Source organism: Thermobia domestica, chromosome 5 (assembly GCF_964235325.1).
Source record: "Thermobia domestica chromosome 5, izTheDome1.hap1.1, whole genome shotgun sequence".
NCBI lineage: Eukaryota > Metazoa > Arthropoda > Insecta > Zygentoma > Lepismatidae > Thermobia > Thermobia domestica.
This window is the reverse complement of record NC_137458.1, coordinates 309206219-309230293: the sequence shown is the minus strand read 5'-3', so window position 1 is coordinate 309230293 and position 24075 is coordinate 309206219. Positions and strand designations below refer to the sequence as shown.

Genomic DNA, 24075 nt, shown 5'->3' with positions numbered 1-24075 from the left:
AAAAACTTTCTGAAAGAAGCGATGGGAATTTTTCGCGTCACTCTTGCCGTTCCCGGGATGTTGGCCCAAAAAATTCTGATTTCATGAGATTTAAGGACCTATATCTCGGGAACCGTAAGTCATACGAGAGATGATATTGGTGTTGATCAGTACCTAACAGGATGATTAACATTTTGGTACCAAATAGTTATCGGTGGTCACTGGTCAACTAGACACCGTTCCCCAGATTGGTCAAATATGTTCGTATTTCAGGAGACTTAAGAATACATATCTCGGGTACCGTAAGTCATAGAGAGATCATATTGGTATTGACCAATGCCTAAGAGGATGGTGATCATTTTGGTACCAAATAGTAACCGGTGGCCACTGGCCAACTGGTCACTGTTCCTTAGATATTGGCCAAAAAAGTTGATTTCGGGAGCCATATCTCGGGAACATGTAAGTCATAGAGAGATGATATTTTGCGAATTTTTCAATTTCGAGTCCTCCATTCTGAGCATGTGTCTGTAAAACAACATAGGCCCCTATTGTAGAACGTTTTAACAGGACTCTTAAACAAAACATGTGGAAAAAATTAAGTACTCAAGGAAATTATAAATGGATAGATATATTATAAGAATCGTTTAATGAGTATAATAATAAAGTACATAGAACAATTGATATAAATGTAGAAGTTACTTAAAAAGAAAAAAAAAAAACTTTTAGTTCGTCCTGGCAATGCCCTTGGAGCAATCTCAAGTGGTTAAATCCTACACTGAAAAATATTTTTGTAATTAAATTGGCAAATATCAATGTAAAATCATTTATCCTTCATTTTGCAAGTTGATATACATTTTCTTAGATTAAATTACAATATTTGCTTATCTTTATACAAATTTACAGTAAATTTTAAGAAAATATGATATTTTTAGTGATAAAAATATAATTTTACACCATTTCATATTAGTAATTTTACTTTATAGGTGTAAATTGATCTACATAGAGGAGTCGCAAACAGGTTGCCACCGTTCTTTGTAAATTTACCTATGAAATTTTTTTACAATGTAAAATTTCGCGACACACTGTACGGGGCTACTGGTTAGGAACTATTGCTCTAATCTAACTCTAAATTTATTCTAACTCTTTACTTCACCTCCTAATTTCCAGTTTGACATTCTCTTTTCTGAACCACCTAACCATATTGTATTATTTTAATTGTCTTGCCTAGCTACGTTAGGATAAGTGGGCAAGAACCTGACTTCAGACAGAATAATCAGAAAGTATATGGTAATATTTTCAAATTCATACAGATGTCCTCCGCACAACAGCCTGGTAAGGCGTTGAAGAATAGTACATTTTTTGCTCGTAAATTTTAACTGTTTCGTACTCTTAGTTGGCAACCCTGCTTCGGTAGACTACTATATTTGCGCCTGTATACGCATACACGATCCATCTCTTCTCATATCTGTATTAACTTTCTTTTTATTATCTTTCGTTATTAAATAAACTACCGTTGATTCCTCTGTCTTCATGCATAACAATCAAGCAATTAAGATGTTATATTCATATCTAAAGACTTCCAGCAGAGTCTTTTTTTTTTCTAATGCGTTATTATAGCTATCTGTCACTTCCTTCCGCTGTTTTTTCTTTTCTTTTTTCTTTTTTTTTTAATTTTGAAAAGACAATAACAATTCCTCGCCGCAGTACTTTGCAATTGAAAAGCATTTCTTTCACAGGCTTCCTTTGCTGATAAAATCCCTTCTTAAATTATTTAAATCCGTATATTGTCGAAGCTGGCAGTTGTTAAAACTGTCAAAATATCTGGAAAGCGCAAGTTGGTCCCCTATTAGTTAAGATTAGATGAATTTTAATGAAACCTAGAGAATATCGTATCGTTTAATTAATATGAATTTTTAGAAGACTTCAAAACTGAAAGTCTTTATAGAACGACTATGTTCCAGTTTCTCGCTATATCTTACAGTCTTTTTTACTCTATGGCAGGGTTTCTCAACCTGTGGTACGCGTACCACTGATGGTACGTGAGCCGCTCTTGGTGGTACATACGGCTTATGGTGGTATCAATATTGAATATGCCTTGGTGGTACGTCTGTGGAAAAGGTTGAGAACCTCTGGTCTCTATGGGAATCAATTTCGAAACAAAAAGGTTCCAGTACATTTCTACCACATCCGGTTTTAATAGAGAAGTAACAAAGTAACAAGAGCTGAGATCTATTCTTGGGATCTTGAATTCATATATGAAGAAAATCATTTTCGTCTTTTTACCGATTTCTCTACAGGTTCAATATTGAAACTGAAAAAATGAAATGAAATCTTTGAGTTTTACGTCCCACAATTATGCCGGCTAGGGTGAAGGAGACGGTGATGATGAGAAATGGATGAAATGGTGGAATGGAGAAAGTGGGAGGCAGTCGTTCTTTCAGAAAAAAAAAGTGTTCCGCGGGGGGCACACGTAGTATTCCGGGAGGGCACTGCTAGTACTATTTTATTTATTATTACTTTATAGACGTATTATTTTGATCTCGCCGGAAGGGGGCACTCTTAGAGCTCTGGGGCGGAAGTGTCCCCCCCCAAAAAAAAATGTCTGAAAGAAACACTGGTGGAAGGAAGCGAAAATACCCCGAGAAAACTCACGCACACTGTGTTTGTCCACTACAAAGTTCACTAACTCACGAGCAGGGATTGAACCAAGGACCCCATGCATCAGAGGTGAACGCTCTACCACTGAGCCACCGCGGTCCCTATATTGGAACTGAAAATGATGTTAATTCCTATTGTGGTTTTAGTACAGAGATAAAATCAGAGAAATTTAAACCTACTCTGATAACGTTGAGGCCATACCAAATGCTGCTTCTCGCTATTTACAGTTATTGCTCGATGAAGATACCGGTAAGTGTTGAAATTGGAAGTCATAGATTTATACTACTTCTGGTTTGAATTACGGAACAGCAAAACAAGTTTTTATAAAAAGCCGTTGACCGAAACCAATTTTCACTTTTCTCAATGGTTCTGGGTTTTTTACTGAAACCAGGGTCATTTTCGGCGAAGCCGGTATCTTGTCTTGTGCTTGTAGTTCTCATTTACAAACAACTTAGCGAAAAAGCGAAAAAAAAAAAGTTTGATTTGGAAAACCGGAACTGTTGTTTTTTTAATAGAAAATAGCAACCTGTTTTTGACACGAAACTAAAAGCGGTTTTCGATACGAAACCGAACCAGTTCTCAAAATAAAATAAACCTGTTTTTGATGTAAAATACTAAACCGATTTTAAAAACAAACTGGTTTTTGATGTAAGACCAAAGTGGTTTTGAAAACCCATAACCGGTGTTTGATAGAAAACTTAACCACCTTGGGAAGGCCGTTTGTTTTTAATTTTTCAAAAAAAATTTTTTTTTTCATATCAACCACTAGTTTGAATAGAACGATAAGGGTAAAGATGAATTCTTATCAGAAGATCTTTATCTCTATCATTTACTGTTTTGCTCTATGAAAATAATTATTATGAAATCGGAAGTTGTAGTAGGTTTCTTCTACTTCCGGTTTCAGTAGAAAGACATAGGTGGAGATGATAACCATTCTTGAAGCGTTTAATCCATGTCAAGACAACCTGTTTTTGCTATGAATGAAGACTTATTTTTTCCCTCTTCTTTAAACCATCAGAGGAGAACCAGATGAGATGATGAAACGAAGATAACACAAAGGGGCTCAATGGATATCGTAGAGTAGCAAGCGTAGAAACTTATCTACTGCAATCGAAGCGCATGCGAAGTGTGAACTACATATCAAGTGCAATCGAAGCGCCCGCCAAGTGCGAACTACATAATCTTTGATTTATCCAGACAGAAGGGCATAACATAGTCGCAATTCATCGTTGAATGAGTAAATAACAGAGCAGGGATTTCATAAGCGATGGTTTTTGTGCTGCAGAGTGTTTAAAGAAAGGATTTTCCGACGTAAACGACTTGTGTAGCCAAGAATGGAAATCTCTATCTTCACACGACCAGTCTGAACGCGTGAATCATGTGGTCCGTGAAAGGTGTATGATCTGCCGAAAGGTGAGGATCTACATTCTGAACTGCCTGGTCCTGGAATTTCAGAGAACTCAGTAGCTGCTGGAGAAATCGAATTTCATTATGTAGTTCACACTTGGCGAGCGCTTCGACTACACTTGATATGTTTTCCCATGATCGATACTTCACAATGATTGAATAACAGCCATTCTATTGGTCTGGGGGGATGAGCGACGTCTAGTTGAATAGTTTTGTCTTATCCTCATTTCGTAATTTAAGTTTTTCTTTGGTGGCCTAACAGACATTGAAAAACAAACAGCCCTCGTATTACCAAGTTTTGTTCTGTGGTGATCAATGTTGGGAACGAAAATAGTATATTTATACCACTTCCGGTTTGAATAGATGGCTAAGATAGGAGTACTGTATCTATCTAATTTTGGACTGCTGTATCTATACACAAAAAATTACTTTCTCTTAACTCGATACCTGTTTTTGCTAGACACTTGTTGAGAGACAGACAGACGGACAGACATATCTATTTTATAAGACTTCCCATACTAAATCTAACCACTTCACGTAACAGCCCTTTGTGAGCCTGAGCTATTCTAATGCCATCTGTTAGCAACCGGCTGAATTACGTCGTCTAGCGTTAAATATGTGATGAGCGCGCTGCGTCGCTCTCTCACTTAACAGGCACATGAGCAGATTTCTGGACCTAGTGTCTTTTATTTACGTGATTCCCCAGTTTGCCTCATGACACTGGATGGACGCCGAATAATTGGGAAGCACTGGCCGGGTGATCGAACCCGGAACCACGCAGGCGCGAGTCTTAGGCTACGGTGTACCATATTTAACATGAAATAATTTGGAAGTCTTAAACATAAAGAGAGAAAAAAGAGAGCGGCTTGGATGTCATAAAATTCAATTCCACGTATAGCTATGCGTGCAGAACTTTGAAATAAACTAAGCATCCAATTTCATTGAGACTTACTGTTCGCATTATCTTCACGGTGCAAATGCTTCGAAACTCAACAGTATAGAAATCAGCGCCAAGCACTAACTAATTTGGTGTTTTCAGAACTCATTACGACTATAACTAAAGGTAATTGCAGCTTCCGTCTTTTGTCTCAGTAGCACAGGGCAAAAATTAATGCCTAAAACTTACTACCACTACCACGAGAAAAAGAGAGAAAAAAAAGTTTATTATTATTACGTGTCGCCTTAATTTCATACTGTAGTTAATGGTTTCTCCGAAAGAAAGAAAAAAAAACATAATAATCAGCTGTTCACGACACATGTTTCTCCATCGTTTTAACTTTCCTTACGGAAAAATAATTCTTCTACACTTTTTCGGCTAATAATATGTTGGACAAAAGCGTTTCTCAGAATCTTTTACAATACAGCTAGACCAATTAATGCATAAGCTTTTTGGGAAGAAGATTCACATAATATTTAACGTTATTTTAGGTTTTTAGAAAAAAAAAGAAAAGTTTCCGAACCAGCAGCAAGGGTGAGGTGTTTTGTTAAATCAATGGTGCCAACGTTAGTGATTTTCGGCCAAACTGGTGATTTATTTGTTGGTTGGTTTAAGATAAGCGCCCCTCTTTTTTTTAGCACCTAGGCTATATGTGACAGTTTAGGGTGCAGTCTGAGTTACCGTGCTGCGTTCAGTGCTGCCCCACCGGTAATCAAACCCTGGACTTCAGAGTAGCCGGAAGAATACTATTGTCTCCAAGGATGTTATAAAATAGAGGATCTGCCCATAGGTACCTTCATGCTATGAACTCAATGAAGCCAGAAAACAACCGAGCATCGTCTGAACTGACACGTTTGATTGACTACTCTCGTTTCCGCCATTATTGTTGGCTCGAAACATTGTGATCTTAGTGGTGCGGAGCGGGCAGAGTAGGCGTGGCGAAACTGTGACGTATGGCTTCACGATTTTGTTGTATGGACAGATTCTCTACTTCATAACATCCTTGATTGTCTCGGTGTTTTACAATCGTGTGTTTAAGCGATCGTCGCCATGTTGAAAAGAAATTCGAGATTTCAGAATTTCGCAATGCATTTCGAAACCAAGTAACATTTTTCGATAACATGTGCTTCTTTGTTTCGTTTTTTTCACCATCCTCTTGGCATCCTACACCATTATACCCTACAGATGCTTTTGAATTGCATACAAGAAAATCTTTCAGTTTAACGTCCCACGATTATGTCCTTTAAGCTAAGGGAGACGGATGATTAAGGTTATTTTTAACGTCCAAATAGTTTGTGTCTAAAACGGTAGATGGCGCCACCGTCACCAATGTTAACATATACAACTAATAAAATTAAAACAATCAAAAATAAAATGAATAGTTCAAAAATAGATATAATCTGGCTAATGGACGTTACAAAATCTAGGGAATGGTACGTGTCGATTTCACATATTGTTGTTAGTTTCATTGTTATAGGCCACCATTGTTAAGTAAACAATCAGCTTTATCTGCCGTACTTTCTAACAGAAACTGACCAAACTTTGCATACCCATTTAAGATTGAAATATCTAGGGAATGGTACGTGTCGATTCCACATATTGTTGTTAGTTTCATTGTTGAAGGCCACCATTGTTAAATAAGCAATCAACTTTATCTGCCACACTTTCTACCACAAACTGACCAAATTTGGCACACCCATCGGATTACCACAGATATATCTAGGGAATGGTACCAGTCGATTTCCCATATTGTTGTTAGTTTAATTGTTCGAGGCCACCATTGTTAAACAAACAATCGTTGGATTTCTCCATTGTTAAATAAACAATCAACTTTATCTGCCATACTTTCTACCACAAACTAACCAAACTTGGCACACTCATTTACGATTGAGACATCTATGGAATGGTACGTCTCGATTCCACATATTGTTGTTAGTTTCATTGTTAAAGGACACCATTGTTAAATAAACAATCAACTTTATCTGCCATACTTTCTAGTGAGTGATAATAAAAGAATTGGTGGACTGAGAGTATGGGAGGAAACGGGAGAATCCCCGAGAAAACCCACGGACAAGATGTTGTCCACCACGGACACGATGTTGGTTCGACGTTTTCTGAATGTACTATTTGTGATTCAAATTGTTAAATGATCCAAATTTGAAATGATTGAATGCAGGGCTATAATGAAATAGTAAGTGATTTGATTTGCCTCAAATTACGAAGAATCAATACTGTGTGACAAATGCACGTAGCTTGCTCCATTTCACAAGATCAAGATAATGATTTAACACTGATCATTAGTGATAAGTACCCTAGGATTTTTTTTTAAATTATGAAGACTACAATTAACTAAAATACAGAGTGGCCCAAAAGTAGGTATACACTCCTGCATTGATCAAGTATATCATTCTAGCTTATAGGTTTATTTGTTTCAGCTCTTCCGAGCTTAAGATATAAGTAAAAAGACATTAAGAACAAATAATAAAGAAACTAAGTCTACCGATGGATAAAAAATAAGAAATGATATAAAATGCAATGAGGTGATCAGTACGGTACTTATACCTACTTTTGGGCCACCCTGTATAGGTAAAACATCTGTCTTAGCAAGAGTAGGATTCTGGTTATATTTTCAAATCGTCATTTTCCCCCACAAATCTTCTTCACGAATCTACCTGAATTTTAAGTTATCTCGTTGGCAACACTGTCCTTTATCCACAACTAATAAGTAAGGTAATGCATGTACGTGTATCGTATTATTATGATTATATCCTACGCTTATTATAGAATATTTGCCTCAATTTTTGGGAGCAGTTGAGACACGGTACGTTAATTCATACAATTACTGGAAGCTTTTTTCTACAGAATTATGACGTGTTTAGAGTAGCAAAAAGGGAGGGGGAACTGCCCCTGAAGGGTCTTCTGTAATCTACCTTCACCTGAATATTAAATAGAGTTGATGATTTGAAGTTGACTGAACCGTTTTTGAATAAGGTATTGGAGGTTTCAGCTGGATATTTTCAGTTTTCGTTTTGCGGGTGTTATAAATACCTATTCTCGCTGAATAATGTGCTGAGAATATTCTTGAAAATTTCCATAATTTACTTTAAATATTACACTGTAATATATATATATATATATATATATATATATATATATATATAAACTAATCGTTTGGCGTAACAGTCCTTTTTTTGGGCCTGAACAGCTCCAACGCCATGTTAGGGACTAGATCAACTATGTCTACCCTAGGGACAGACACGTGATTTCTAACAAGCGTATCACGAGGTTTCTAGACCTAGTGGTTACTACATATTTACTCACGTGACTCCCCAGTTTGCCCCACGAGATTATGTGGGTGCCAAAAATCTTGAGAAGCACCGGTCAGAAATCGAACCGGTACCACGCGGACGTGAGTCTAATCCCTAAACCATTAGCCTACGTCTGTAATATTAAATTTCACATTTAATGGGCACACTTCGGAAAGATAAATTTTACAATATATACTCAGTGGTACAGCGTTCACCTCTGGTGCGTTGCGTCCCTGGTTCGATCCCAGCTCGCGCCAAGTAAACTTTGTGGTGGACAAACAAAGTGGGTTTTCTCGGGATTTTCTCTCACTTTCTTTATTCCACCATTGCATTCATTTCTCATCATTACCGTCTCCTTTAGTCTAGCCGGCATAAAGATGGGACGTAAAACTGCAATATTTCATTTCATTTTTCCCCTTCCACGCTGATATTGTGTATAGGTTTAGAACCCCTTTCCTAGGATATTTTTTTACACGTGTATTACAAAAGAAAGAGTAAAAATAAAAAGTAGGTTTCGGCATGTTTTCCGTCAACGCCACTTGAGATCAGAAGAAAGCAAAACTTGTTTCTGTTTCTGATTTTTATTTTTTCTTTAAAACTTTTTTCGATTATTCCAAAAATAAGTTTTTTCTCGCATTTTCATCAAAACGTTTTTACGTTAAAACAAAAACAACTTTTTTAAGCAAAAAAGAAAACAAACTCAAAGACAATAAGCGCGAAACAAAATGTTTTGATTTCTTTCCGTATTTTGTTTATACATATAAATAAATAATTCTTTGTAGGTGGTGTGTGTGTTTTTGAGAAGTTCTTTCATATTTTGCTCCCGAGCTTGCAACAACCATCCCGTTGTTGTGTTTCATGCCCTATTGTTATCGCTGTATTGATCAGAAAACCCTTTTATACAACACATATCATGGTAGCTGACAGAAGCCCTGATTCAATTCAACGAAATCCGGCTTTGCCTGTTGAGAGATTTTAAATGACAAATGGCTTCGAAACACGCCACTGCTTTAAACCAGACGCCCTGAAGAGTCACCAACGGAAATATCGGAAAATAAGTCCTTTGTGTTCATTCTCGGATTCATACTCGTTCATGTGTAAAGTTCCTTTCTGATAAACTGACCCCTTGCTTAAAACTCTCACCCACAATTGTAAATTGTTTTTAAAAATATATTTAGTCCGTTGATATATTAGGATCATGCAGTCAGATGTATAAGGATTGTACTGCTATTATAGTACTGGCGTACATCTATTCGTCCGTTACACCGTACAGTAAGCCTTGAACTGAAACGAGTTTTTGAATTATGTTTTTGCAATAGACAGCTAAAGCAATTGTCCAACCGAATTCATGAATAGAGTCAAATCAGTCATCTTTACCGCTAACGATGATATTCGTATCTTGTTTAAAATCTATAACATTCCCTAGCTTTTATGCAGCCTTGACAATAGCAAACAAATACTGGTTGCCTATATGTAAAGGATATACAGTGTTTCTTACTGTAATTATCTTGAGTGAGTTCGTTAATGTAGTCAATCCGTTAACATCTTCACCAAACACTGGATATCAATGTTCCGTTTAAAACCTGAAATTCCCTAGCCTTTATGCAACCCACACAGTAGCAAAGAAATGCTGGTTGCTTATATCTAAAGGATATGTAGTTTTCCTTATTGTAATTATGTCGAACAAGTTTGTTGATAAAGTCAATCCGTTAACTTATTCACGGGTAACTGTTGCTATCCATATTCTGTTTAAAATCTATTACATTCCTTGGCTTTTATGCAACCCAAACAGCAGCAAAGAAATGTTGGTTGTCTAAGATAAAAGGATATGGAATCACGTGAATCTTCTCTAATACTCTTCAGCAGAATTTATTTACCTGTATTCATATATCTAAATTAATTTACTTGCACTGATTTTCCATGCGTCGCGGTAGTTTGATAATTTATAATATTAGACCTGAATTTTCAAATTATAAGGAATCCGTGTGGTCTCACATGGCTAAGTGGTCACTGATGGTAGTGGCGGCTCTTGAGAGTGATCACATGGATTTAGCGCACAACCCGGAACTTACCCAGCTGTACGACTTTTGTTTATTAGCGTGACGTGGCAAGTAGCTAAGTGCTTCCAAGGACATTAAGTCAGCAGCAGCAAACGACAAGCGCGCGCTGTCCCCTGGTTTATACAATAATGCTACGTGATAGAAGGACGGTTCAAATGCGGCGCGACTATAACAGGAAATACTATAATTCGTAAAATTAGTTACTAACGCTCGTGCTTCCTGAGCATGTAATACCAGGTTCCCTTGTAGGGGTATAGTGTTTCAGATACAAAACCGAGTAGTGATTTATTTCTTACTATAAATAAATCATTTCTTCATCTGATGTCCTTGTATGTCTCTGCTGTAAAGTTTTGTAGTTTTTTATCTATAAAAAAAATGGATCCAGTTTATGTTGAAAAGGCGTTTTATTTCTTTGCAACGTATTGCTGGTACTTACGACCAAATACATGCTTGCCTGTAACGTTTTACAGCGTATCATATATTCCATGTCTTTACCTAAGTGATATACTCTTGAAGCGTCAACGTGTTATAATTTCGAACGCAACAGCAGGTAACCATGCAAACAGAAGAGAACGGGAGACTAACCTAGCATAGAATAACCAAAGTGATGGCAACAGCTCGAACAGCTTTTTTTTTTTTTTTTCGTACTGGAAATAACGTTCGAAAAAAAAAGTGCATCGTCACTGAAGGGACGACACAGGTGCTCCAAACTACCTTCTCTCCATCGTCATTTTACCATTTAGAAGGGACTTTTTTCCTTTACTGGAAGGTGATGGCGCACGGCGCTCACATCGCCAAAAAAGAAAAGAAAAAAGATCTCTTCTGTTGCCCACTGTTCTGCAGACGCCCCTGGCTCACAGGTGCTCAGCTCAGCATAACAAAGAGAACTATAGACATAGAGGTGTTTGAGTACACCTCACTGTGTACTGTCTTTTTTTTTCAACCTTACGCACTGTTCAAGCTTATCCTTCGTTATCTGATGAAACCGCATTTGTTTCTCTAATCAGCTTCCCAGGACGTGACACCGCGGCGCTGAATGTTGATGGAAAATTTTGGGTTGGAACTTCCTTCTATCCCTCCTGTCTCTGCATTTAGCGAATGCAGAGCAAATTACGTAGAAACTCAGAATATAAATTGCTCATCATCTTGAAACTGTTTGAATATTATAATATCTATTATCACAGTAGTTTGCTCAGAAATTTGTAATTGGTGGGGGGGGGGGGGTGCAATGGAAGTTCGGAAAAGATGTAAAGTCCATTAATTTGCTGTGCAATGTACTGTACTTTGCTGCATGGAAAAGTGTTCTCATTGTCTTACTGGGGAAGTGTTAGGCAGTGTATGGATAACTAGTTGTATTGCTATTACAATTACTACTGCTACTACTATTACTGGCTCCATCGTAAGATTTCCAGTACTTTCGCAGTACCACTATTCACCCTCAGTGTATTGAAATTTCCTACTCGGAGGAAATATTCTAATATCATCACTGATCGTGGGTAGAAAATAGAATTACCCCATGTCAGTATGGGCGATCCGGGTTCTATTCCCAGTAGGAGCAATGCTTAGATCGCACGTTAAGCTGTTGGTCCATATCTTACATGGCTTCGGTGCTATACTTCACACTAACAAACTATTAATACTACTACTACTACTATTATTATTATTATCATTATTATTATTATTATTATTACTATAGGTTTTCTCGTGGCATATGATTGGCGTTAGCGCTGTCGGTGGGTTCGATTCCCACACTGAGAAAAATCTGTTATCCGAACAGCGATATATTGTACAAATATACGGATTCCATATGTTTACTACGGAAATCTGTACGGAGCATACGTTATCCATGTGCTGCACACGTATTGCCTTTTCCCTCGCTTACATCATATCGCTGCAGGATGTCTAATATCTAACAGTTCTCCGTATATTACATACGTAAGCTATATGTTGTATACGTCCATCTGAATGTGAGATTCTGGCAGTCTATATACAGTTTTTTCTTTGGTATGGAAAATACGTTTATACGGAACAGTTATACGAAAATCACGTATAAAACATACGTTTTCAGTTATACGTTTGCTTCAGCATATTACATACGGTTGCATGTTAAATGCAGAAACTACAGGATTTGCGCATGTAACCTACGTTTTTACGTACGCCACATATGTTGTTTTCTCAGCGCAATGGAGGAAGCTCATGTTTAAGTCCCACACTAAGCTGTAGGTCTATGTTCATATGGCCGCTGTTCTGTTGAGGTACGCTAAACGAGTGGTTCTCAACCTTTTTTGAAAGACGACACCCTTTACTGAACGTCAGGACATCCGATACACTTGTTTGATAATTTTGTTATAAATAATAATAATAATAATAATAATAATAATAATAATAATAATAATAATAATAATAATAATAATAATAATAATAATAATATCTATTATAAAAGTGAAACCAATTAGTTTTTATGACACTATATAGCTTGAGCATTATTGTTACCGCTGGAGGTGTTTGACTGGTACAGTCAGTCTCAATTTTAACTAATTATTATTAAATTCTTTGCGACACACATTAGGGGACCTCGTGACACACCATCGTGACACATCCGTTGAGAACCACTGCACTAAACTATAAATCAACCGATCAAGTACCGTACTATTAATATTAAACATTGTGATGTTTCACCTTTTATTTGGGTTTCTTAAAACGAAATGAGTGACCAGGTTTTTGAATCACGATTGTACCTAGAAGTAAGTATACAAAGCTTGAAACCCTAAGCTACTTTCTCGTTTCAGTGTCTTCATCCTGGCGAAATTAAAATACCGCTAATTTTACAGTAATTATGTGATATCTTCAAATAGATAAAAGATAATCGAAATGTGGAACAAGAGCGCCCTAGACAATATTATTTTACATGAGAAACCGTTATCACGACTTATCTGTTTTCGATTTCGAGCCATTTTGAAAATCGGCATTTATTTTCGCGTTTCTAAACAGCTGAAAACGGAAAGCCACTAGGTGATTTGTGATAACGGTACCTCAAGCAAAATAATATTGTCTAGGACGCTCTTGTTCCATATTTCAATTATCTTTTATCTATTTGAAGATATCACATAATTACTGTAAAATTAGCGGTATTTTAATTTCGCCGGGATGAAGACTCTTTAACTCTTGAGGAAAATGTAAGACGATAACCTCTTATTTAAGACAGTTTCTGCTGAATAAGACCATTGCATTTCTTTTAAAAGTATCCCTTCTCCTCCGGAAAACTTTTTATGATTTATTCTAAATCTTGAGGTTGTATGGGTGTATTTTTTTCTTTTAAAAAAAAGTCCTATCTTGCTCTTTATTCGAATTTTTACGTTCTTTTCAACTCCTATATTTATGAGAGGCACCGTTGAGATAATGCCTGCCCCCTGTTCTACCATTAAGCTTAATACTGCTGAGGTTTCTTCCTTTCGCATAAAACGTGAATTGTTCCCTATCTGCTCATTTTCGCCTCTTTTTTAATTCCCTCTTTCTACCTGAGAATATTTTTTCCTGCTCTTTTTGAAGTAGTATTCTATTATGCTTTTTATCAGTTTTTTTCTGTTTTGTAAATTTATCTTTAAAAAGAGAAAGAAAGAAATAGAAAACAGATTAATTATTTTGCCCCCTCCCTCTTTCCTGCAAAAACTCTGGGCGTTCCTAAGTTACAATGTATAGTAACAATTAAATATAGGAAGATTTTAAAAGGACTATCTGTACTGTTAAGTTCTATTATTTACTTACTTCTATTTCAGAGAGGCTATTTGAGACGTGGACTCGCAGTTTAACGTGGAACCCAAACCATCGTACTGCGTTCAAAATTTCAAGGCGATCCTAACAGGTTATCGAACCCGGGATTCTGTGCATTAATGGCCCACGCGCTAGCTACTAAACCAATGGTGAGAGCATCATAAGAACAGATTCCTTGACTATGTCTCTCTATAGAAATCGAGAGTGTTTATCTACCGCTTCCGGTTTCGATATTGAGTTCTCGTAGGTTGAAAGTTTACTATAATTTCACCAAGCGAAATAATAATAGCTATAACTATATGAAACATGAATTCGCTAGTCACGTGTATTCTGCTTGGAAGTGGAATAGTGGTCTCCCCCACCAAAAACCTAAGAAACTCTTAATTCAAAATGGCGGAATAAGAGTTTAACTTCATCTTAGCATGGCAGCTAGATACTGAAGCTGAAAGCATACACGTGTTGTTGTCTGTATAGACTAGTCGTGACGCGTGAGAATCCTTGTGGCTTTCGCTTGGTTGTACCATGTAAGTGAATAAGTACACGCTCTAGTCCCTTTAAAATCCGAAATTACGCAATTAACATCACTTGTGCACAAGGCTGTATTCTCAGGGGAAAGGAAGTTTTATAGTGTACAGCTCCCTAAATGTTCCTTGCTGCTGTAAATTGTACCAAATAATCCAAAATGCCTCATAAACATCTGAAAATCTGGAGTAAAATGTACATTATGTTCATTCTTAACCTTATATTGGCACTGTAGTTTTTCTGCTGGATAAGCGTTGCCCAAGCTAGAAAGTATGGACCTTTGAGAACATAAAATAAGTCTTCAGAAGCAAATAAATAAATAAATAATATAATATAATCAATAATAGAATAAGAATAATTTGAGTATTACGTGTACACCACATGAAGAAATTTGGTTAGTCTGGAGTGATATTTTCTCAATAAATATTGAAACCGGAAGTTGTAGTATATTTCTTACAACTTCCGGTTCAGTAGAGAGATTAGGGTGGATGTGGTATCTACTCTTGGGGCACTTAACTGATTGCAGAAAACTGCTTCTTGCTAGCTATTACCGTTTTTACTTTATAGAGACCAACGTTAAAACCGGAAGTGGTTTATTTCTGCCACTTCCGGTTTGAATAGAAAGTTCAGAGCAAACTCGATATATATTCTTAGAACGCTAAATCGGTTCCACACACACAAAAAAAGATCTCCCTATCTCTTACCTTTTTATCTCAATGTAAGTCAGTGTTGAACCGGAAGTTGTAATGGAATTTTCACTTCCGAGTTTTAGTAGCTAGTCAAGGAGGAAATGAAACGTGCACTTGACACACGTAATCGACTTTAGGAAACCATTTCTCGCTAGTATTACAGTTTTTCTTCGTAGTGACCAACGTAATAAGTGGAAATGGTTGATTTTTTTTTATCACTTCCGGTCTCAATACTACCTACATCAACGTAGTCGATTCCTAAATTTTGACCTTTTGCATTCTCCCCAAAATTGATGGTGATCCCCCAGGTGGTTCTTGAGATTGTTTCCCGGGAAAATGGGCAGGGTAAATATGTAAAAGGTAGTATGGTAAACCAAACTCTTAAAAATATATATATTCAGTACTTTTCAACTAAATTCCATGCATTATTTGTTTGGGGGGCTGCACAATGTTATTTGGACTTAAAAATAATACAGCACAGTAATATCTTTACCCATGCTGGAATGGCCAAGTACCTCTCTCATAGACCGCTCACTTTTCCATTAGTTGATACTGGATGAAGAAGTGCTCAGTTCAAAGTTCCGCGAAGGTGCGAACTAGTTATGGGTAGTTCTGGAATGATATGTTCCAAAAGAACTAATCGTTCAGCGAAAGGAAAAGATCTGAATTGACTTTGGCGGAATCAAAAGACGGATTCACTTACGTGGATTCATTCAGTGTAGTTGATGGATTGTATCAGTGGGAATCGGTTAATGGAACCTGATGACGGAACCAAACAACAGATGAGTATATTCACTTGATGGATTGATATGGATGGAAGTACTGTAGTCAAAAGCAATACTTTAGAACGTAGACATTGTGTGACGAAGAAGCATATAATGAACCTACTGCGCATGTCTAGAAACAACCAAACCTTCCTTCTTGTGAAATGATTTACAATGGCAAGAAATTAGGAAGAAATTAAACTTTCTTAGAATATCTTGAAACATGGCAATTCCTCTTTATGTACACTTCTATTTTTTATTCCCCACTTTCCTGTTCAAACCAAGTTTTTGCAATAGCTTATCAGTTAACAAAAGTGGTTTGACTAATTTGGCTGAAAGAAGGAATCACGGAACTTGGAGCTATTCAACTCATCGGAACGAAAAGACTCGATTCCGAAGAAAGTTCAAACCCTTATTTGGAAGAATAAAACGTGAAAACCAAAGAAGTCAGAATCATATGGGTAACTTACCAAAACTAAAGAGTTCGATTCGGAGAAACAAATCCTTGGTTGGAATGAATTGGAAAAGAATCGATTCCAGAAAAGGAATAATACTTCCTGTCTCTACTTCGAACAACTAAATCTTTAAGGTACACCTATAGATTGCAGCATACCTACTGGTGGAGGGAACTCCCATACAGAGTAGGAATGAACCGAAATATCTAGTGCCATCGTCTGAGAATTCAGAAAGCTTATATCTCTGTTTTGTTTCTAGAAGACGTCCCGGCGCCACCGTAAGTGCCGAATTAGAGTTGTCAACGGCTCGAGCGGCTCGGCTCACCGCTCAGTCACCACCGAGCCGAGCCGAGCCAACAGCTCACCCAAGCGAGCCGGCTTGAGCCGATGGCTCACCTAAGCCGAGCTGAACCGAGCCGGTGGCTCATCGCAATCGAGCCGGCTCGAGCTAATGGCTCACCCGAACCGAGCCGATGGTTCATCACAACCGAGCCGGCTCGAGCTGATGGCTCACCCGAACCGAGCCGATGGTTCATCACAACCGAGCCGGAGTTCGAGCTGAGCTGATGGCTCAGGGCTCGAGCCGAGCCAGTTGACATCACTATACCGAATCTCACCCTGCAGAAGCCTTTCCATGATCTGTACATTCCTCGAAACTAGAAAAATGCCACAATCCCAGCCTTACCTACCTGAGATTACGGCTGAAGTACCATGTGAACTGTCTCAACTAGTGACTCTGCAGTCCGCTCTTTTGGAAGCAGAACGAACCTCTCTTGCTCTGGTAATATGTCTCTTCTGATATTTCCTTCTAAGAAAGCAAGATGTTGCAAGTGAAGAATGTAATTGTGGTCGAGTTTCGCTCTATATTAAACCAGAATGGAAATGTTTGCAACTAGCGATTGAACGGCGAGGAACCATGTTGGGAAAAGTTAAAAATATAATAAATAGATAACGATTAAATTTTGAGAACCATATATATATATATATATATATATATATATATATATATAAAGTGATCTAGAAACGCCTTTATAATGTTGCATTATATTTGTTTCCTTCGTGTAGAAGTCTCGCATATTGCTTTGGCATCTGTATCTTCTATTTACGTCTTTATAGCCCCAAAAGTGAAGATTTCCGTAACGAAAGCAACGTTATCGTGCTTGCTAAACATTTTTATTGGTACGCAGGAAAAACAAATCTAAAAAATTAATTGAGATTTAATTAAAACGTATATTGTTGCTTTTGTTTTTACAATGTACATTTATATCTTTGACCAGAAACTTATGTTTTTAATTTTTCTTTTATTTTCAGATAACTTCTCTCTCTTTCTCTCGTGTAAAAGGATAGATGTGACCATTGCAAGAAAACGCTAAGAACACGAAGAGGGATTGTCATTGCGTGCGAAGGTGCACAGATGCGGCTGTATGCGTACGTCGTCATGTATACGAGTGCGTGAACCTGCGTGGCGGTTGGTGTTTATGCGTGTGTACGTCGTGCGTAAGAATACCGCGGACCAAGTGGCGGAGTTTCCAACATGGCTGGCTGTAAAGACATGACACTGTGTCCATCGGTGAAGTTATCTCTGTTGGTCATCCTAGCGGTCTCCTCGGCTGTGAGGTCACAAGGTAGGTAAAGGTGTAATGGGTTTTTAGACACATGAAATATGTCTTGCATTATGTTAACACATTGCTCAACCTTTCTCAGGACAGTTGTTAGCGTTGGTAGATTCTTAAATTAAAATGTACGTTCACTTCTTCATCACTAACAAGTTTCGCGATTGCTTTCATTTAAGTCTATTTACAGTAAACCCTATTGTATTTATCACATAAAAGACTTGCTTTTTAAGAACAAAAATAGTGTAAAGAGAAATTTATTATAGTTAGAAATACATTTCCATTTTATAGATAATCATCAGAGGTATTCTCCCATCATGGGCAGGCTACTTGCAACAACTGAGAAGTTTCCATGCCCCACAGTCTTCCACTAACCTCTTTGTCTTTACATATGATTTTTCTATTTTCATATCGTGCATTAGTTGTAGCCTTCTTCGCCCTCTCCCTCTTTTTCCTGCTACTATACCCTCTAGCACGCCCCTGATGATACAGTTCCTTTTTAGCCAATGTCCCAACCAGTTTCTCATCCTCTTCTTAATAATATATAAAATTGTTCTTTTCTCCCCCACCATTTCTAACACCCTTTCTTCGTTTTCCGCTCGACCTAACTAATTCTCTCTATTCCTCTCCACATCCACATTTCGAAAGCGTCCAGCCGCTTTCCATAATTTGTTTGTAATGTCCATGTTTGTGCTCCATACAGTAGGAATCTCTTTCTCAATTCTTTATTCAAGGTCCCACAAAACAAGACGTTTCTTCAAAAAATTGAAAAATAACTTTGTATATTTTTTTTACAGTATTCAAAAATATGTTTCTGTTTTATTTAAAATATTCAGAAAGACGATGCCATTTTATTAACCACTTCCCCTTCCACTTTATCCGAAGTAACCAGGTCTTGGCGGAGCAATCCGAGTTATTAAGATTTCCGCATTTGCTTCAATTTGGACCAGGACGAGTAAATTCGCACTTTCTTTCGTCGACCGTTCTTTCATGATTTATTGCGAGATATTTCGTGTACAACATAATCACGTTTGGGAAGATAATTTGACCAGAACTGACCTACTTGGTAAAACGAAATAACTTGGGTTAATCCGGGAAGCGGTTAAAGACATTCAAATATTCACTTTCATTTTGTTACAGAAATTATAAATACACGAAGACAAATGTATATAATTTCCGTTTTATTTGCTGAAATATATATAAAATTTCCATTTGATTACAATGAACTAGAAATAAATAAATTTCCATTTTACAGAAGAAATTTAAAATCCACTTCAGTTTTATTACACGGGATTAAAGTATCAAATAATACTTCCGATAAAGTGAAAACTTTCAAATATCCAAGGATTAGTATTAACAGACCAAAATCATTTTCACAAAGAAACTAAATGTCGCCTACAAGCAAGGAATTCGTGTTATTGTTCAGTTCAAAATCTTTTGTTGTCACAAATTCTGTCGAGGAATTTGAAGCTTAAAATGTATAAAATAATATTAATAATCATGCCTGTTGTTCTGTATGGTTGCGAAACATGGTCGCTTACTCTGTGGGAAGAACGCAGACTGAAACTATTTGAGAACAAGATCCTGAGACGAATATTCAGACCCAAGAGGAACGGGAATAGCGAACGGCGGGAACTTCATAACGAGGAACTGAATAATTTATGTCGTTTACCAAACATTGTTACGGTCATCAAATCTGGGAGGCTCAGGTGGGCAGGTCATGTAGCCAGAATGGAAGAAAGTAGAAACGCTTTCAAAGTCTTGACTGGAAGACCAATCGAAAAACGACCAGTAGGAAGACCTAGGCGCATATGGGAGGACAATATTAAGATGGATCTCGCAGATATAGGAATACAAAGTAGTAACTGGATCCAATTGACTAAGGATAGAAGTCAGTGGAAAGCTTTACTGAACGCGGCATTGAACCTCCGGGTTCCATAGGCATAGGTTAGTTAGTTTACTACACTGATTTAAAAATATATTTCTGTTTTGTTGCAAAGATTTTGAAATATATTTCCATTTTATAGAAGAAATTCAAAAATACATTTTATTTTACTATGGACAATTATACATATTCTGCTATTTACAGATCCACGTTATACATGTATATGCGTTATATATCTATATTTTTTTTCAAAATCAACTTCCTGATGTGATGTTCACATATGATGCTTTGTGTGACAGATCGTTTATATCCGTCAAGTTGGTGATTTGAGAGCGTTTGTCAGCGCTAAAAATGAAATAGTCATTACCCAATTTAAAGTCAGTATACTTTGTAACAAGTAAGAAACCAAAGATTAATGAACATTTCCGGAGTTGTTGGGTGTTTCAAGGATGTAATTGAACTATTAGATATAAACACACTGCGTGGGCGATAAAATGTAGGGAAGGGAGGGGGATAATATAAATTATGTGCACTAGACCATACATGAACATGTCATCATTTTTTTCCTTCGTGTTTCTGTCGGCACTTCAGTGTTATAGAAACTTATATTTAAAAAAAAAAAAAAGTCAGAAATCTTCAATATCAACATGGACTGATTTTTACAATAAGGTTTGTGAATATTTCACAATGTGGACAAATAAATGTAATCTAGTGGTAAACACAAATTTCTAATTATTTTGTGTTTATGTGACGAATTAGAAATCATTTGTGTTGTCTGCTTAATACTTCGATTATCGGGGGCTTGATCCACTCCTACACTCCTTTCTAACTCGAGAACGGCAACTGCGTAGGTTCAGCGAATACATTTGGCCTAGCCGAAAAGATGATTACTCAGATTTCATTGAATTTCTGTGGGACGCTCTATAGCATCATGCAGGTCACTGGATATCATGTCAATTGAAAGTACGATTACTCTATAAGATGCCAGGATACGTCGCTTGCCTTGGAAATACGCGCGTAGTGTACGCATGTTGCACTGTAGTTCGGCAGCGTTTACAAAAGAGGTCTTAAGAGCCCTAATCACTGCAAAATTAAAATACCGCTAATTTTACAGTAATTATGTGATATCTTAAAATATATAAAAAAAATAATCGAAATGTGGAACAAGATTGCCCTAGACAATATTATTTTGTATGAGGTACCGTTATCACGAGTCACCTAGTAGCTCTTCGCTTCCAGCAATTTATAAACGCGAAAATAAATGCCGATTTTTTAAATGGCTGGAAATTGAAATCAGATAAGTCAGTCGTGCTAACGGTATCGCATGTAAAATAATATTGTCTAGCGAGCTCTTGTTCCATTTTTCGGTTATCTTTTATTTATTTGAAGGTATCACATAATTACTGTAAAATTAGCGGCATTTTAATCACACCGTGATGGGGCCTCTTAAGGTACACGTAAATGAAGGTGAAATATGGTACGAAAGTTAGTCTACTTATGTTGTAATAATTAACGTTGATACAATTATAGTCTAATTTATTACGTTTGCTTTCTCTGAATAAAGAAAGAAAGAAAGAATAAAAGATAAAGGTAGGAGAAATATTCTGCGACACGTTAATGCAACTAATATGCTTTTCTAACCTTTCGAGGGGGCACGGTGGCTCAGTGATAGATCGTTCATCTCTGGTTCGATCCCGGCCAAGTAAGTTGTGGTGGACAACATCGCGTCCGTGAGTTTTCTCGGGGTACTCCCGTTTCCTCCCACTTTTCATTGCACTAATTGTTTCAGCATCATTCGCTTGGCTTAATTATTGTCTTCCGTAACCAAAAGAGCATAACCTTGGAACATTAAACTGAAATATTTAATTTTTTCTAACTTTTTGAGAACATTTTTCCTTATAACTGAAATTTGGTGGCAACAGATGGGAAGCTAAAATGGCATCGCGTTGTAGGAAAATTTACAAACGGAGTTATCCACTGCATGGGAATTCATTCTGTGATATATCTTCCTCGTTCACTCGCACGAAGGATTAGAGGAAACTGAATCATAACATGGTATGGTCCTTGCTAAGCCTAAACTTACCTTATGTGTGACTTGAAAATCCGTAGGATTGGTCAGTTCACTGCCTGCACCTTACAAAACATTTTGACTAGGGGCCGCGATGGCTCAGTGGTAGAGTATTCTCCTCTGGTGCGTGAGGTCTCTGGTTCGATCGCAGCTCACGCTAAGTGAGCTTTATGGTGGACAAACACCGTGTGCGTGGGTTTTCTCGGCGTTCTCCCACTTTCTTCATTTTACCATTTCATTCACTTGTCATCATCACCGTCTCCCTTGCCCTCATTGCATAATCGTGGGATGTTAAAATATTTCATAGTCAATATACGTATATATTCTTGTTCTTGATCACTCAACCATAGGTTGGTGAGCAACATGGAAATTTTAAAACTTTTCTCTCCCTTGGGAGAGCTATTTTATACTTTGATAAGATCTCTTCTTCATAACTGCATCTAGAATTCTATCCTTGATCTTCCTCTTCCTGGTTTTCCTTCTGCCTTTCCCTCTATCAGCACGGTAATCCAATCGAAGTGCCGAATAAGATGACCAAGCATGCTGTTTCTTCTTTTTCTTATTATCTTCATGATCTGTCGTCCTTTATTAGCTTCCTTTAGTATGTCTTCATTCCTTTTCCTTTCGGTCCATCATATGCGCAGCATTCTGCGCCAACACCACATTTCAAATGCTTCCAGCTTGGATATTTTAGCCTTTCTCAATGTTCACGTCTCTGATCCGTAAAGCGCCACGCTCCATACCAGGATCTTAATAAATCGATTACGAACGTCCAACAGCACATTTCTTGATGTTAGCAGTCCTCTTTTCCTATTGAATGCTTGTTTAGCCTGCGCTATTCTGGAACTTACGTCTTTTTCACTTCTTCCGTTCGAGAATATTAGATAGGGGAACGTCTTAATGTCTTCGATTTTCCCTCCATGTAGCCATACATTTGCCCCCTCATGTCCTGTTTTTGTGCACTTCATCACTTTGGTTTTCTTCTTATTTATCTTCATTTTGCATTTTTTTTTCAGTTGGTCGTTCAAGTTTGAAAATGTTTCCTGCAAGCTCCCCCCACCCCCACCCTTGTTCTTCGCTATCGATGTTATGTCATCAGCAAACTTTATTGTGTCTGGCCATTTACTTTTACGCCTTTCTCGTTTTTGTCAAAGAATTCTTTCATAGTCTCTTATATATAGACGTTGAACAGGAGAGGTGAAAGTCCACATTTATTCCAATATTAATTAGAAAGGTTGACTTTTCCTTTTAAAAAAATAATAAAAAAATGTGAGTCCTTACAAGAAATATTTTTTAAATTGACACTATGATTATACTACTTAACTACGAGTCAGGAACGAAACAACTATTTTAAAAAAATTGACATATTGCGTTGTTAGCATTTTTTTTTTCGGGCCTGAAAAAGGACAGAATCCCGTTAAAAACGAGATATTTGGTTACCCTATTTTTAGTGTTAAGATGATGCATACTATAAAAACTATACATAGATAAAAGTAACTGTAGGAATCCAAGGAAGAGCATTTATCAACGTTTAAAGACATAGTGAGTTATTACACAATGTAGGGCCTACTCGAATAATAAAAATAGTTTACACGTTGTTCTATCACACTTTTCGTAGGCCTCCCGTCAAACAGAAGAATTCTGGTAACTTCTAGGTGAAATTAAGAAAAAAAGTCGGGACATAAATTTACAAAACGGGAAAAAACAATCATTCGAAAATCAAGATGAGACAATACTTCTACACAATTTACTGAGGCGAGAAAACGTTGTTGTTTTGTCTCGTCTCGTGAGCAACTTTACCACGTCATATATTGGCCAATCGTAACTGATTTATTAGACGCAGCGGTCAATCATTCAGTACACGTAGTAGTTTTACTTAAGAGTCTTCATCCCGGCGAAATTAAAATACCGCTAATTTTACAGTAATTATGTGATATCTTCAAATACATAAAAGATAAT

General features: G+C 37.1%; 1 protein-coding gene across 5 annotated transcripts in view; it reads left to right on the top strand.

Annotated features, from left to right (window-relative positions):
• The window catches only part of LOC145686776 (netrin receptor UNC5C-like), a 773553-nt gene that overhangs the window by 163494 nt on the left and 585984 nt on the right, over positions 1–24075 (top strand). For all 5 annotated transcript variants that reach the window (XM_081760434.1, XM_081760431.1, XM_081760432.1 and 2 more), the window contains one exon: positions 17862–18175. In XM_081760434.1, coding sequence (XP_081616560.1) covers positions 18085–18175 — 91 coding nt within the window. In that variant the 5' untranslated portion in view covers positions 17862–18084. The remainder of the gene's footprint in view (positions 1–17861; positions 18176–24075) is intronic.